The sequence below is a fragment of the Cetorhinus maximus genome, chromosome 17 (genome assembly GCF_964194155.1).
Source record: "Cetorhinus maximus chromosome 17, sCetMax3.hap1.1, whole genome shotgun sequence".
NCBI lineage: Eukaryota > Metazoa > Chordata > Chondrichthyes > Lamniformes > Cetorhinidae > Cetorhinus > Cetorhinus maximus.
In genome coordinates, this window is record NC_135895.1 from 92502854 (window position 1) to 92518171 (window position 15318).

Here is a 15318-nt window from a genome sequence, read left to right on the forward strand (position 1 = left end):
TTCTGAACCAGTCTTCAATGGCTTAATGATTTTGTTTTCTTCGGAGGGGCTTCACAGATAACAGAGGTGAGTACTAAAATTTTAGGATGCTGGGCAACAGTTCAGAAATTCTTTGTGATATTTTAAACTGTCTGTAAACTTATGGATTTAAATTCTGAATGTTAATTTTCTTAATTTTTGCATGTTTCTCCAGAAATTACACTTTGTAAGATTCCAGCTGCACATACAAAACAAAATAATAAATCAAATTTAGTTAGTCACGAGGGAAAGTAAAAATAAAAATGTCTGCACCGTGGCCTCTTAGTTGATAAAACCTTTTGCATAATGTGATTAAGTTAATAATGAAAGAAGACATTTCTACTTTGCTTTGTTAATTACAAATAGCTATGGTAAATAATGGTTCAGAAGGGAGGCGAGACTTGTTAACTTTTAAAAAATGAAATACAAAATAGTTCAAATCAAATATCATAGATTTGAAATGTACCCTATTAGAGACAAAATATATAAATTCCTGCACAACAATATCATTTTAAAAGCAAATGCTTACAATTAGGCAATGACGTGGTACAGCATTAAAAAAAATTAATCTTTGTCTGAAGTAGTAACCCTTCTGTTTTTAGCAGCTTCAGTTTAGATCAAATCCAATCTCATTGCAGAGATAAAACTTCTACAGCTGCTTGGCACATGTTTCGGAAAAAGGAGTGCTTAAGGAATTCAAAATACCAGTAAGGTCTTCTGGGCATCCTTGTAGGAGTTACTGTACTCTGAAATCTTATTTTCTGTGAGGCTGAATAATGTATCACTAATTTCACATGTCTGTTCACAGATCTACTGCATCATTCCACTGACCAGCTTGATTTCTTATTTGATGGGAAGAATCAATTTCCACATCTTTAGTGTGAAAGTTGTTCAATATTCTCATTGGAAAAGTTTTAAAAGCTGTACTTTATAGGCTTACGTAGTAAATTATGAACAGTGGATTAACTTCTTAAACACAAATCAAATTTATTCTGAAATTACCCTCTCCTGTTCATTCTAGTCACTGAACACTGTTTTTAGGAGGCACCCTGTGAAGAGGTAATCAATATGCTAAGCGATGGGAAATAGACTGCGTCTGACTTTACATCAGGTCTTAGAGTTGATAATGGCTATTATGATTCTTAACTAAGGACAAACACTTTGCTGAAAGCAGTAGCTACATACACATAACAGTATTCAGGCATAATAAAAGATTATTTCATTCAAGTAATTTTTTTGATAGGTAATTTTTTTCTGATTTGAAACACATTTTTGCTGATTAAAAACAGGTAGATTAACAAAGAAAAGTATGCTGGATTACTGCATTCAGAGAGGTACAATTTCCCATTCAGATCTTTATCAAAGTTGCACCAAATTACTTAAACAGTGAAAATTTCCCGTCAGTTGGCCACAGAATGAAAATGGCAATCACCATAGGTAAATTTGCAGCCTTAATGCCACTGCCTTCGTCGGTAGGGGGTGGTTGAATTTGCCGTGTAGGAGCAGAAAAAAAATGGGAAAATAAGGCTTTTTATTTAGTTAAATAACTGCAAATTTAACACAATTCACAAGTCTTAGTTTCTTAGTGTTTATTCTTAATCTTGTCGTTCTTGCTGGTCTACTAAATTGTTTATATTAGCTAGGCACCAGCAATGGACCACCCAAGTCTCAAATCTCCATGGAAAGTGACAAGAGGCAGAAAATTGTGCATTGATAATTTTTTCAACTCCTTCACATCGAAGAAAAATGTTAGTAGGAGAAACTTCTGAAACAGGGTCAAACTCTTAATAATGGTCTTATTCAATTTTCATTTTTTTTTACAAGGGCTGCATTATATTTTTTAAAAACCTCTTATAAACTTCAAAGCGCTAACATCTGATAGGGCTTGAATTACCTGGCAGTAACAATTAGTTCCACTTTTGCAATAAGAATTAATTTACATTTTCAGTTCAGTTATACACTTGAGAAAGATGTGCACCCTCAGGGAAACTGCATACCCCTCTATTTATTTTTTAAAATTAATTAGCATACAAAGGTACACATTTAAAATTACATTTGCTAATTGCTTTCAATAATGCAAAAGGAAGAGAAATGTGTTCAAAACATAAAGCGGCTGTTTTTTTAAATGAAGATTAAGCGGAAATGTAACTGTTCGAAAATAAACATGCAATTTCCACGAATAAACAACTGCACTGTATGTCAAAACTTTGTATAAAAACCAGGATATTGGCCAGTAGGCAAAGGTTTCATTACTAGATGGTATTCAGTTCAAAATAAACATTTAAAAATATCCATTTCCTGCACGTCTGCCAGTACATACAGTGTATAATGCATACCATTTTTGTAGTTTTAAAGGTTGTGGACTTGGGACACCAGTAATACTGAGTTTATTTCCCTATTGTATGATCTTATCTATCCTGTGAAGCAGTAAAGTTGCCTGAAGCCAGTCTAATTTGTCAGAATAAACAAACTTGCATGATTCAGTACAATTTGTTGATCCTAAGAGAACAATCTTGGACAACTCCAATTGTAACCATTGTATAGCAAGAATTACTTGTTAATATCAAAAGTTTAAATCACTTCAAACACTCAGTAATAAATTACCTGTATCTTTTTGTTTTTAGCCACAACTGTAATAACTTTACAGCAGTTATAGCATCTCATGAACATTAGCATTTCCCAATGTTCAATTAATGGATCCAATATTGAACCAAATCAGATAATGCTGATTTCACAACAGTTAAAATAAAACTTTCAAATGTTTTGTCACATTGTGCAGTAATAATAATTGGCTCCACCAGAATGTCATCAATTTGACAGCCTGCCTGTCTAGCAATCAGTGCACTTCAACTTATGGATGCGATGTGCTTTGAGTCGTTTCTGACACTAAATAAATGCAAATTTTTCTTTCAGTTGCCACACATTTCATAATGAAACTTATGTAACATTAGGTCAGCAACAGTAAACATTGGCATTATTTGCCTTGTGTAAACAGATTGCTATACTGTATTAACATCACTCAATAGTAATAAAAGCAATAATATACAATAGTGCTACTGATTACTCAAGCTTTCACATATCACTATAAACTAGTACAAAGCAATTTTTCTTACTGTATAATGCACATTAATTATATTTATGACTGAATTAAAGAAGTTAATAAGTATATATATGTGTATATATATATATATTTATTTTATATATAAATATATATATAATATATGGTATTCTCTCGCCAAACACAGGAATTGTCTTTTATTAGTTAAGTATCACAATTCATTACATTTTCCTGTTTTCAGATATGTGAAAACATTTTCCATACCATTTTCATGCTTTTGAGCTAGTCTGCAACTGAAATATGTTTTATTTTAACATATTTCCAGCCAAGCAACCAGCTGCTTAGATCTACCATTCGACGAAGGGTGTGTGGGAGTTAGGTGGAAAAGTGGAAAGAAGGATGGAATACAAAAACACCAAAATGCATACATTTGGATATCAGAAATAACTTACTTTTGTAATAAGAAACAAAACTACTTAATAATCCTTAGTCTAAATCTGGTACATCTACGAATAAATGTGATTCCTTCTGTGTTCTATTGTATATTTGTGATTGTTACATAAACAAAAAGCCTATTTCAATATGTATTGCTAAAAGAGTGCAGAATGAATTTTCTCCTGTCAATTGTTTTGGAAGCACTTATTGCTCAGAAGAACACAAATGCTAAAGAAACCTAGCAATGGCTGGTAGGAGTTGTCATGTGTCTGCCTGTCTACACTTGCTGTGCAGAAAATCCTCTCACCTGTACAGCAGGCACAGACAGGCAGTCACATGACAACCCAGCCTGACTGACAGCCATTCAACCGGAAATCGGAAGAACCATTCTCAGTACAAAAGGCTTCATGAGATTTATTAAAATATCATCTTCAGCAATGCAATACAGCTGCTTTGTAAGTTCGCTTTTCTTTCTCATCAACTGTGATGACTACATGTTTTGATTATGTACATTTAGTTTTTTCACTAATGCAGATATGAAAAATAAAGAGTTTATGGGTAATCCAAATGTTAATTGGATTGGTTTGATTAGGACAAAGAACTGTCTAAGTTTTTAACAGAAGTAGACACCTTTGAAACTATCTGAAAGAACTACATTTTGACACTTTACCAGCAGTTACATAAGGGCGGCATGTCTATTTCTGCACTGTTTTCGCTGTTAAAATGTTCAGTCATTAAAAAATGCTTTTAATAATTAAATTTCCTGGCATTTATGTTTTAGCAGCTGCTTGCCATTGCTTGAAATTAAAAGGAACCTAATGAGGATAATTAAATACTTTTCAATGGTTTCAATTTTACAAGTATCAATGTGCAAAGTCTCTGTCATGTAGTTTGATACAATATATTACACATTTTAAAATGCTTCATCACCAACCAACCTTCTTTCTTATAAAAAAAATCTGAAATTTAATCGCTACTTGATAATACTGTACTGAGCAGTTATTTTTCTTTCAATTACCGAAATGTTTAACTTGTATTTTGAGATGGAAATCATTCACATAGAATGAATATATTGCTAGGATCAACAAATAACTAAACAGTGTTACCACTACTCCATCTTATTAGATTCCTGAACTGTGAAACACTGACAGAGACCCATAGCTTAAATTAGAGGTAACGTTTGTTCCACACAAATAACACACGGAATCACAGAACGATTGCAACTCAAAAGGAGGCCATTTAGCCAGTCGTGTCTGTGCTGGTTCTTTGAAGGAAAAAACAAGAAGCTAACACAGTTAAATACAAATATCAATTTCCCAAGTTAAGAATACTTTTAGAAAAAATAGACAGTACAGTTCAACACTTACTTTGTTACTGCAATAGTGCTGGCATTCCTTGTTGGAACCATTTATTATAGCGTTGAAGGCCTGCATTCTATAATGTAAAAAGCCCTGTTGCCTTATTCAACAATATGGTAGTCCCATTAAACTTTGGGTCAAAGATGCCTTCTGATTAAGGAAGCAAGCTGAAACTAAAATGAGCCCAGCCTACCTATAGAGACTTGATCCTTAATCCAAATGTAGAAGTAGAATAGTAGTATGTGGATATTACTCTCCTAAAATGCCTGGAGGGAAAAGCCCCTTACAGGTATCTTAATAACCTGATTATGGAGCAAATTCTACAGTTCTAGACTGAGTCAACAGAGTTGCTAGTATTTCTCTTCCTCAAGGTACTCTTCTATCTATTAGCATTCAGTAATGCATAGTTCTATTGAAGCTGCTCCCTTAACTAAAATGAACTTCAGCAGGGCCATTTTAATATAATAAAATATTCAGCATTAATACATTTTGTTGCATGGGAACATGAAAATTATCCCAAATATATATCCACCAAACTCCAAAATTTGCTGGAGCACAGCATCTCACAGCATGGTCTGTTAGTTAGCTGCTTATCCTTGCCCTTCAGCTCGAAAGAACTTTGCTCCACAAATTGCTGAAAGTGCAATGCGATCTGCTAACAGCATGGCAAGTGTAATGGGGCATAAGGGATATTGGTGAACAATGTGACCAACAGTCTATCTCCTTAACCAATGAGATTTAAGGATAGGGAAAATAACATACAAATGACAGAAACAGCAACAAGGTGAATTAAAGTCAAATTGGGTATAAAATGGCAGAGCGGCGCAAACTGTGCAGCAACTTGTGGTGATTCACAAGTCACAGGGTGCTTCTTCCTTACCGCAAGTTGCAGAACAATTTACATACTAATAACAGCACATGCATCATATTCGCTGTTACTTTCCCAGCAAATTCTGGGCCATAATTCTATACCATACCCATACCTACTGGGTTCACAAAAAATATATTACACATTTTTTTACTGACTACAGTCATAACTGATCAGTCAGTAACAGTTAACTAATTGGCAGACCTGTGTCACATCAAATATAATGTATGTGATATGTTATATTACTATGGCTCTCAAATCAGTACAGTAAATGTATTTTTGGATATCACATGCCTCTTAACTTAATAACACCTTAGGTGTGGGTAATTTCCAATAGCCTTTCTCAAAAGTGAAGAAACGTCTAAACGTCTGCATCACACCATCAATCATATGACCATTATATTAGTTGGTAGGGGGGTGAGAGTGGTGGGGGAATGGTTTAGCCAATTTTAAATGTAATTTAGAACCTGTTGCCTGGAAGGAATTAACTCAAGTTTATTGTTCAAACTCTCACAGCAGTTAATTATCACATTCCTGGGCTGTGAAACTCTCCCCAACAGAGCGAACAAAAAGCTATTTATATTTTAAGTTTAAACTATAGTTAACTGTTTCCATGAGAAAATCTTACTGTCTTTCCCAGCTATGCATCCACTTTTATAATTGGCAATTGCCAAAAAATACTTGACTATAGCTACATTATCTTCAGGTGAAATACAACTGTGGCACACCTGTGGTATAAAATCATTCTGATATATTAAGTTTATTTTCTCCATTATGCTTTTTACTTTTGTTTCTCACCATACTGTTTTTTAACCAATTTTTTGGACATCCTCCTACTATCTCAGTCTTTTGCTCACCCTCCATTTTTATTTAGCTACATGTCTGGGAAGCACCTTCGGGCAATTTTCTACATTAGAGACATAGGGCAGAATTTTGCCCTTGGCGTGCGGGATCGGTAGGGGAGGTCAGGAAGCTGACCGCTGCCCGCAGTTGGCACCGCACCACAATTTCACACTGGCAGGCCAATTAAGGCCCGCCCAGTGTGGAACGCGAACAGCAGCGCTCAGAGCTACCTGTGCGGGGGAAGGAGCAGGGTGAGCGTTTCATAATCTGTGCCTCAGGGAGATGAAGCGCTGATTTACAAAAAATAAAAAAAATAAAAATGTCATAAAACATGTCTCCTCACATGGCTCTGTCACATGAGCAGGGACATGTTTTTAATTTAAGTGTAAAATTTTTATTGAATTTTTATTTGCTTTAGGAAACCTCATTCTGCCCATGGATGAGGTTTCCTAAAACGTGCAAGGACCGCTTGGCCTTTTTGCCTGCCCGCCAACCGTTAGGTCAGACAGGCAGTGTAAATTTGAATTTAATTACCTTTTTAGTGGCCTTACTAAGCCTTTTAATTGTCGGCAGGTGCGCACCGGAGTCGGCAGAACTCCGAACGAAACAGCATGAGACTGCGCGATGTCGTCGGGACACTCGCCTGACATCATCACACATCATTTTACGCTCGGCCAAGTCGGGAGCGCGCCCACCTGCTGAGCTTAATTGTTTGCCCATAATAGACTGCAAATTGCCATTGTTGCTATAATGATGGCACTGAGCACTCCTAGGGCAGGGTTATTTCAACTAAATACAGAGTGAAAGAACTTACTAGTTGATCTCAACATTGTTTTTAAATCCGAGCTCAGAACTGAAACCACTGCCGTGCCAACATCACTCTTCCATTTTCCATGCCAACCACATCTTGTGGCTTTGAGTGAGATTACAAATTTACCACCCATGTTGAATTTATGAATTGTTTTTACACTGTGGTATTGCGCCCATTAGGAACCAAGTTAAGGTTGTCTTGAAACTTTTCACAGGGGATCCTGAAAGGTAACAGAAAAGAGCCACGCATTCCAACTGCCTGACCAGATTTGCAGTAAAGGTATTTTAAAATGTATCACTGTGTTTCCTCACATGCTTTAAAAATGATTTTCACTCTCGCCACATGCTACTTCCCCAGCTGATGAAAGAGGTGCAAGAGTGCCCCAAATTAGTGCGGAAGGTATTCAACATTAACACTGAAAGGCTCACCCTCCAGTTTTCTCTCACTTCTAATGAAGGGGTATCTGGCATTATTTCTGCATTTACCCTGTGGTCCAGCCAAGATTCTGAAAACGACTTTTGGGGATTGTGGACATTGGTCCAGATCCTACACTCGGCATAGAAAACTTTGGTGAATCAACACACTACACCACTTGGTGATTTAAGAATTTAACAGCCATATGCAGCAACATCTTTTGGATAGAGTAATGATTGTAAATTATACAGTTACAAGGGAATCTGAATGCCTTCTTACCTCTTCATCCTTGAACCAACAGAGACTCTCTGCAGTCAGTACAAACCAGTATTCCTTGGAGCCTCCTTTTATGATGCTAATGTTGCTGACGGTGAGCCAGCCTTTTCTTACCACCTACAGGAATAATGGATGGGAAAACAGACATAACACCTTGGTTAAAGCATATCTTCTACTTATTAGTCTACCTGAATAAGTGGTCACTATGCTGTCTCCATACTAGCAAGTTAACACCCGTGCTTTGTATTTTTTTTTGCAGTGTTAGCACCACAGCATTATACTGTCTGTACTTCTGATTTTCGAACTGGGACTGGCAGTAAAACTCCCCTGAAAATAGTGGTTTCACTCCACAGGTGCTGCATAGTGAGTCCAATGCAATTGGAATTACGCCACAGCTATGCTGATTTTTATTTCACAATACACTGTGCTGCTGATGTGATTGTGGGCATGATTGCTGATGTGACAACACAAGGTGTGCGCACTCCCAACACATACACAGAGCCCAAGATCACATTGTTCATGCAGAAGCATAATTATCATTATGACTTTGCACACTTTGCCTGAACTACAATGAAAATGACTTGAGAGTATAAACACATTGTCTCAGTATACTGTAGTATTAGTGTCAATGAGCAGCCAAAAGTCAACAAAATGAAAAATATAGGCTTAACAATTTTCTTGTGATTTCAGCAATATTTAGCACTTCTGTAGAATAAAGAAGCCACTTCATTTATCTTCTATAAAATAAAAATCAATTCCTTTGTTAGATTATGAATCTGCTTTTCTTCATTAAAAGCTGAAATGGGATAACTTTGTTTCTTAAACTGAGTTTTCTGAATGATTTAAATTCTTAGCTCTATCTGAAGTTTAAAAAAAAGAGACCCATTGCCCCAAGTGTGCAGTATGTGTGTTCCTGACGCTTGGCAATGACACTGATGTTACAAAAATATAAACAGCAGACTACATCACCAAATTTGAGGCAGTAACTAAATCTCTAGTCATATTTTCTGTCTTCAGTGTAAGGTGGTAATAAAGTCATACTGGTCAGAACAAGTATAACAGAACAAGGAAGGAAAAAGTTGATTCCGTAATCCTACACTCCCATCAAGTAGCCTTACTCGACAGAAGCACAGACGGGATAATCTGGGCTGTAATGCTGTAGCCCTATCACCTTTCTCCAGTTCCCTCCAAGCATGGCTTCTATACTGGGATCATGGAATCACTCTTAAAATGGCATTTCTGCTAACATCTTTAGAATAAATGCCTTTGAAAACTGCCTGAACAAGAAAAAGGAATTGATGGATATTATATTTGACATTAGCTCCAATTTCAGTGGAATAGTCTTTCATATAGCCTTCCTTACCCAAGTTCTAATTGTAATAGATATGGACCTGTTTTTAGCCTATTCTACACCGCATAAAAGCATGCTCTCAAACAATTTCCGGTCTCACTAAAGAAGATGAAAACTACTCCATTTGTGGACACAAAAAAATTAATTTTTGAATTTACTCCACCCACCACCCTACTATTTTCTAAATATGTAGGAGGAATGAAAAAATTATAAAACAGAGTAGCCAAGAACCTATGTGGAATTATAGATTTAAGTATCTAATGAATTTTAAGTGCCTCAAATACCCAAAATAACCAGTTTTCCTGAGTATTTGAGCGCCCTAAATTTGCAAGACTGGAAGTTCAACGTTTTGCAGAAAGAGAGGAAATGCCACTGCCTCCCCATTCTCTTTCCCCCTTCAAAAATAAGGTTTCCATTTAAGTGAAAAATATCCTTTTTTGCTGATCTACCTCTTTTCCCTAGTTTTCCACTAATGCAGACAACAGCATTGGAGGCTGGTGAATAACCTGAACCAACTAAGAAAACCATAAGCCTGGCGTTGGGCATATGTGGCACTGTCCTTCGAAAATGTTTGAGTCATTGAAATCTAACTTACTGTGGCATGTAAATATATCAACCAAGAACCACATTCTTTACAACACACATCTAACTTCCGGAAAGCCTGCTGGAGAAGGATGATACTACAGCCAATCTATACTCAGCCTTGTATTTATTTAGAGTGAAACATTACAAGCAAATAGCTTCAAACTCAACCAGACCCCAATTTCCAGTAAATGTCTCTTCATGTGTGCTCAATTGAAACCCCAGTTAATACTCTCCACCTACATATAATAACTGTAGATGAAGTATTTACCCCTATGTTCATCAACAAAAACATCACAACAAAACAGCAATAAGAATTCAGTTTCTGAAGCAAGCAATGCAGATCAGTGGCCTTTAATCCAGTTAAAAATGTATGAACTGACGTATTATTAGTCCAAAAAATTGAAATGGAACCACTGACACCAGAAAGAGGACACTTTCCAAGGAGGTTGTTTGGCTTTTGTCACCGGATCACATCCATTATCCTCTGATTGATATATGCTACAAACTGGCTTCTATGGAGGAATACTGGACTTTCTGTAAAGCTTTAGTTTAAAACAGACCATATAAAAATTAAATGCCTGAGAAACTTCCATAATTAAGTACTTCCAATTCAAAAGTATTTATCTGTAGAGGCACTTCCCCATCAAGAACAATAAAGCATAATCACTCATGGATTACATGCAAAAACGATTGTCAGGACCAGACTACCTTTCTACCTTGGGACTGATAGATGTCTAGGAGGCTGAAAAGGCAATATTGCTTCAACACATAGGCCCAGGTTTTCGCCACGACGGAGAGCCTCTCAACGTGGCTAAACTGGTGAAATGGATAAGTCCCGCCCTCGAACATGGCAATTCCCATTTTTGCATGGAGTGGGATTGGGGATGGGGCACATTTCATGCATACGCATTTTATGGGGGCAGCCGGCCACTTAAATCATCAGCTGCCTCCACTCAAGTGGGATTTTGGTAGGCCAGGAGTATGAAACTCGAAATGCGTAGATTAGACCTGGTAAGAGCAGGTCTAAATTTTGTTGCTTCATTTGGATAGCCAGGGTATCCCTCTGGAGAGGTAAGGTGCCCCTTTGGATCTGGGCCTGGATCTGGGCCTAGGACACCTTTGAGGGAGGTCAGGTACCCTTTGTTGCAGGTAAAGTGCCCTTTGGTGGAGGTCAGGTGCCCTTTGGGGGAGGTAATGTACACTTTGGAATTTTTAAAATTAGGCATGAATGTATGTAAAAAGTGCATACACCCTTTAACTGTCAAGCTCATTGGAACTGTCAATAGACCTGTCAAAATCAACTGTTAAAAAGTGTCAAGAGGACTTGCCATAGGGAGCTGTTAAACTGTCAGCATTTAAAAGTCCTGCCTTTTAAATGGCTGAACAAAAGATCTGGAATGTTTTAAAAAATCATTACTTGCTATTTCACACTGTTTGTTGACATAAATCTGAGGGCTTCCATTACTGGATTAGGCTTCCATTACTGGATTACTGTTGCATGACTGCTTTCACAACCATCCATTAATCCATTATCACAGTAGGATGCCTGCCCTTTCACAGTTTGATTGACAGCTACAAGTTTTTGAAGACTTTTTGAACTGGAACTATGAATTCCAATGCTTGTTGTTATAAGGTATTGTGCACTTGAATGAAACACTTGTTGTTATAAGGTTTTATGCAGCTAAAGGAATGTAAATGTCATGGGTTTTTACAAATGGGAGTGTTTTTCAATATAGTAGAGTCTGCAATAGACACAGAACTTTATTTTATAGAACTTTATTTTATCTCATCTCTGCATGGGTCCTAAGATCTGCCTATGGTTGATACTGGGTGGCTTGATATGGTACATGTAAAGGAAAAGGGTGGTTGGCATGGGTTGGCATAGGGGATATAAAGGGCCATGGGGTAGGTGGAGGGACATAAATTGGCATGAAGGGCATGAGGGGCCATGGGGGGTTGGGTAAAGGGGCACAGGTTGGCATGTAAGGTATGGGGGCGCATGGGGGGGTGGGTGGAGGGGCATGGGTTGGCATGTTGAGGAATGGGGAGTGTGTTGGCGTGGACACAGTGCCAGATCCCCAAGGCATACCTTCTGCCCAGCCTGCCTCTACAACCGGCAAACTCTTCAGCTATTCTGGGGTTGCCCGCCCTGACTTCTAATCCAAGCCACACCTGCCCCCCAGGACCAAAAGTTCGGCCTCTTGCCACTTGTAAAAGTCATGTTCACAGAGCCGGGAATTCTCCCAACTCTGCGCACCCAACTTGCGGACAAAAATCTGGGCCATAACTAATCACATTAGAATTAGCACCCAGATGAAGACTCTGCACCTCCCGTCTTACAGGCGTCGATTGAGGCCTGAACCTCCAGAGTGCTAGCAGAATATGCTTTGTAAATCATTCATGATTTTAAATGAAAGAAAAGCTTACAACACTGTGGCCTGAGTTCATGTGAAGGCAGAGTGGCTCTCCATCGCAACGGAAATGGCTCGAGGCCTGAATCCGGAAGTCCTGCACCCAAACACCACACCTACCATTTTCACGGGATGGGGATATGGGGGCAGGTACTAGTGTGCACATCTGTGATTTACAGAGGCAGCTATACATGTTAAAGTGCAGCTGCCTCAGGATGATCTGATTTTCACTGGTGGCATGTCCAAAACATGATTTGTGCACTTTAGACCTGGCAAGAGAGGGTCTAAAGCTGCTGGAGTCCTTTAGAGGTATGGGATTGTAAAAATTAGACATGAATGTGTGTAAAAAGTGCTTAAACTCACTGAAATTGTCATGTTCGTTGGAACTGTCAAAAGGAATTAGCAAGCTGTCAAGGTATTTAAAATTCCTGCCCTTTGAAGATTTGAAAAAAACTGTCTGCAGTGTTTTAAAAACACAGTGCTTGTTATTTTACTCTGTCTGTTGATAGGGGTAGAGGATATAAGTTAGTATGGAGGTTATGAGGGGCCATGGGGCTAGGTGTGGGGGCATGAAATGGCATGGATGGGGCATAGGGAGTGTGTATGGGGGGAGAGGGGGTGTGAGGGTGAGAGCTGGAGCGCTCTTTATTTATTTAAACTTTAACACAGCGCCTGTGCACAGACGCAGCCCTTCCGCCCAGCCCTCTTCCACACGTGGCAGCCTCTGATCTCTTTCAGGGGATACCAGAATTCTCACTTTCTCTCATCCCCACTGACCTTCCGGGGCATTTTCTCCTGGATCAGGTTTGCAGAGCCGGGATTGTCCCAACTCTGCAGGAGCGAAAATTCAGGCCTGCGTGTCTGGATATGATGACGTGGCTAACTGATGCTGCTCAAAAATAGCAAATTATTTCCAGAATAGTGATTATAATTGTTACTAACAGATCTTCCTGAATATAACCTGCCTTTTGTGCCTGCACTGAATAAAGTTTTATCAAAGCCCAAGAACTCTGGTGACTAGGGAAGTGAAATAATTTTCCAGTCAAAACTTTAATCACGATTTAATTTTTGTTTCTTTACGTTCAATGACTTTTGAATTTCAAGAAAACATATTCGTCTGAGTTTCCACTAAAATCTTCTTGAATTACCTACTTAAAACCTACTGTGAATTTTCTGATGTCTCACAAACTCTACACTCGCCATGTTTTAGAATTTCTGGCGAATGGTGCCTGGGGATATAAATTCTGTGTAGAACCTCTGTTCAGTAACATTATGAGTGGGGAGAAGTGAGCTATGGGCAGGGCATTTTGTTCACATTTTACTGGACAAGAATCGGGTGGGGGCAGGGGATGGAGCAGAATTTCCTCTGCTCTAGATGATCACACAAGTTTATTACCCAGTACAATACAGAATTACAAAGAAGAGTAATGGAATTTAATGAAATAAAACCAATATAATAAAAGCTATGAACAAAAGCATGCTTTTCTCTCTACTCATAAATAATAGCTTTGTGTAACAGAATCTTTCTAACTGCTTTTTATGATAGAGAATTTGAGTTCCCCAATGGCTTCCTGGATATGGGCACCACCTGTTGTATACTGAGCCATACAAATTATTAAGTTCCATCTGAATTCTGATCTGAGTTAACTTCTCACCTCAGGCTAAAAGTCGTAATGTCAGCTTCAACAAACCTCAGCTAACTAAGGAAAAAGTGTTTTGATTCTTACCCAGTGACCCTGCTGGAAAATGCATGTGGAGTACACGCGAGCACATGGCCAGATTCAGCTATGGTAAGTTCCATGGTGAAATAGCTTGCCAACATTCATTATCCAGCTTAGTGAAGAATAGCCTCAGGCAATGTACTGGAACCAATATCCAGCAAGAGTCAGCTCCTCAAGGAGGCAGGAAATTGGAAGAATTATTTATAAATATCAACGTGTTGGTGAGAAAAAAGCAATAAATTAATATTTTTATGCCTTAGTGGCATACTTTGGTATGCTGTGCACTATTCTATAGAAAGCTTCAACATTGGCTACTCCCTATAATTCCAAACAGCACATTCTTTCTATAAGGTGTGCGGCTGTGAGCAGCAAAGGGTTGTAAGTTAGCTTGCGTCGCTCTTGTACACATCTTTTCAGTCATCTGGATGCAGGTCAACTGACAACCTGCTCTGTCAGAGAGTGGTGACTGGGGCAGAGAGGCAATTGCAAGTAATTTCACTGAAGTTTTACCAAAAGGTGAAACAAAATCTATGAAGGAAAGTTTGACATTTATAAATCAACGATTAGGAACGTAGGAACAGGAGTAGGCCATTCAGCCCTTTGCGCCATTCAATGAGATCATGGCCAATGTGTGGCCTAACTCCACATTCCCATCTTTGTCCCATATCCCTTAACGCCTTTGGTTAACAAAAATCTATTAGTCTCAGCAGGTGAGCAGAGAACATCCACTGGAAGTACGCAGAATGGACCGATCATGGTGTTAATCAGAAAGCAATGCAATGCCATCTTGCTGCTCAGTGCATCATTTAGTTCTCTTCCTTAACCTCTGCTGCTGAATACGCTTTCAGCAGCAGGAAGGGCCCACACCAGTGCTACTTAAAAAGAGATCATCAACTACTTACTGGTTAGTGTTGCTATGATTCTACAAGTGTTTGTGTTTTCTATAGTTTCAAGTTGCAAGAGTCATCAGCATGTGGTATGGTGGGTGCTGAAGGGCATTTTGCGGAGTTCAAGATTTTGCATAAACCACACACGGGTACACTAGTAGGTATTCCCTTGGAATAAAGCATTACTTGCAGAATAAAGAGAAGCCACACAGAGCGGGATAAGCTGCTTGAAGAGTGAGGAGGAGCAGGAAGGTGTTCAGGGTACTCAGCAGAAAGCCTTAT

General features: G+C 38.4%; 1 protein-coding gene across 3 annotated transcripts in view; it reads right to left on the minus strand.

Moving 5' to 3' along the window:
• dnm3a (dynamin 3a) overlaps window positions 1-15318 on the minus strand; it is a 270426-nt gene that overhangs the window by 92904 nt on the left and 162204 nt on the right. For all 3 annotated transcript variants that reach the window (XM_078561578.1, XM_078561577.1, XM_078561576.1), the window contains one exon: window positions 8085-8198. In XM_078561578.1, the coding sequence (XP_078417704.1) occupies window positions 8085-8198 (114 nt within the window). The remainder of the gene's footprint in view (window positions 1-8084; window positions 8199-15318) is intronic.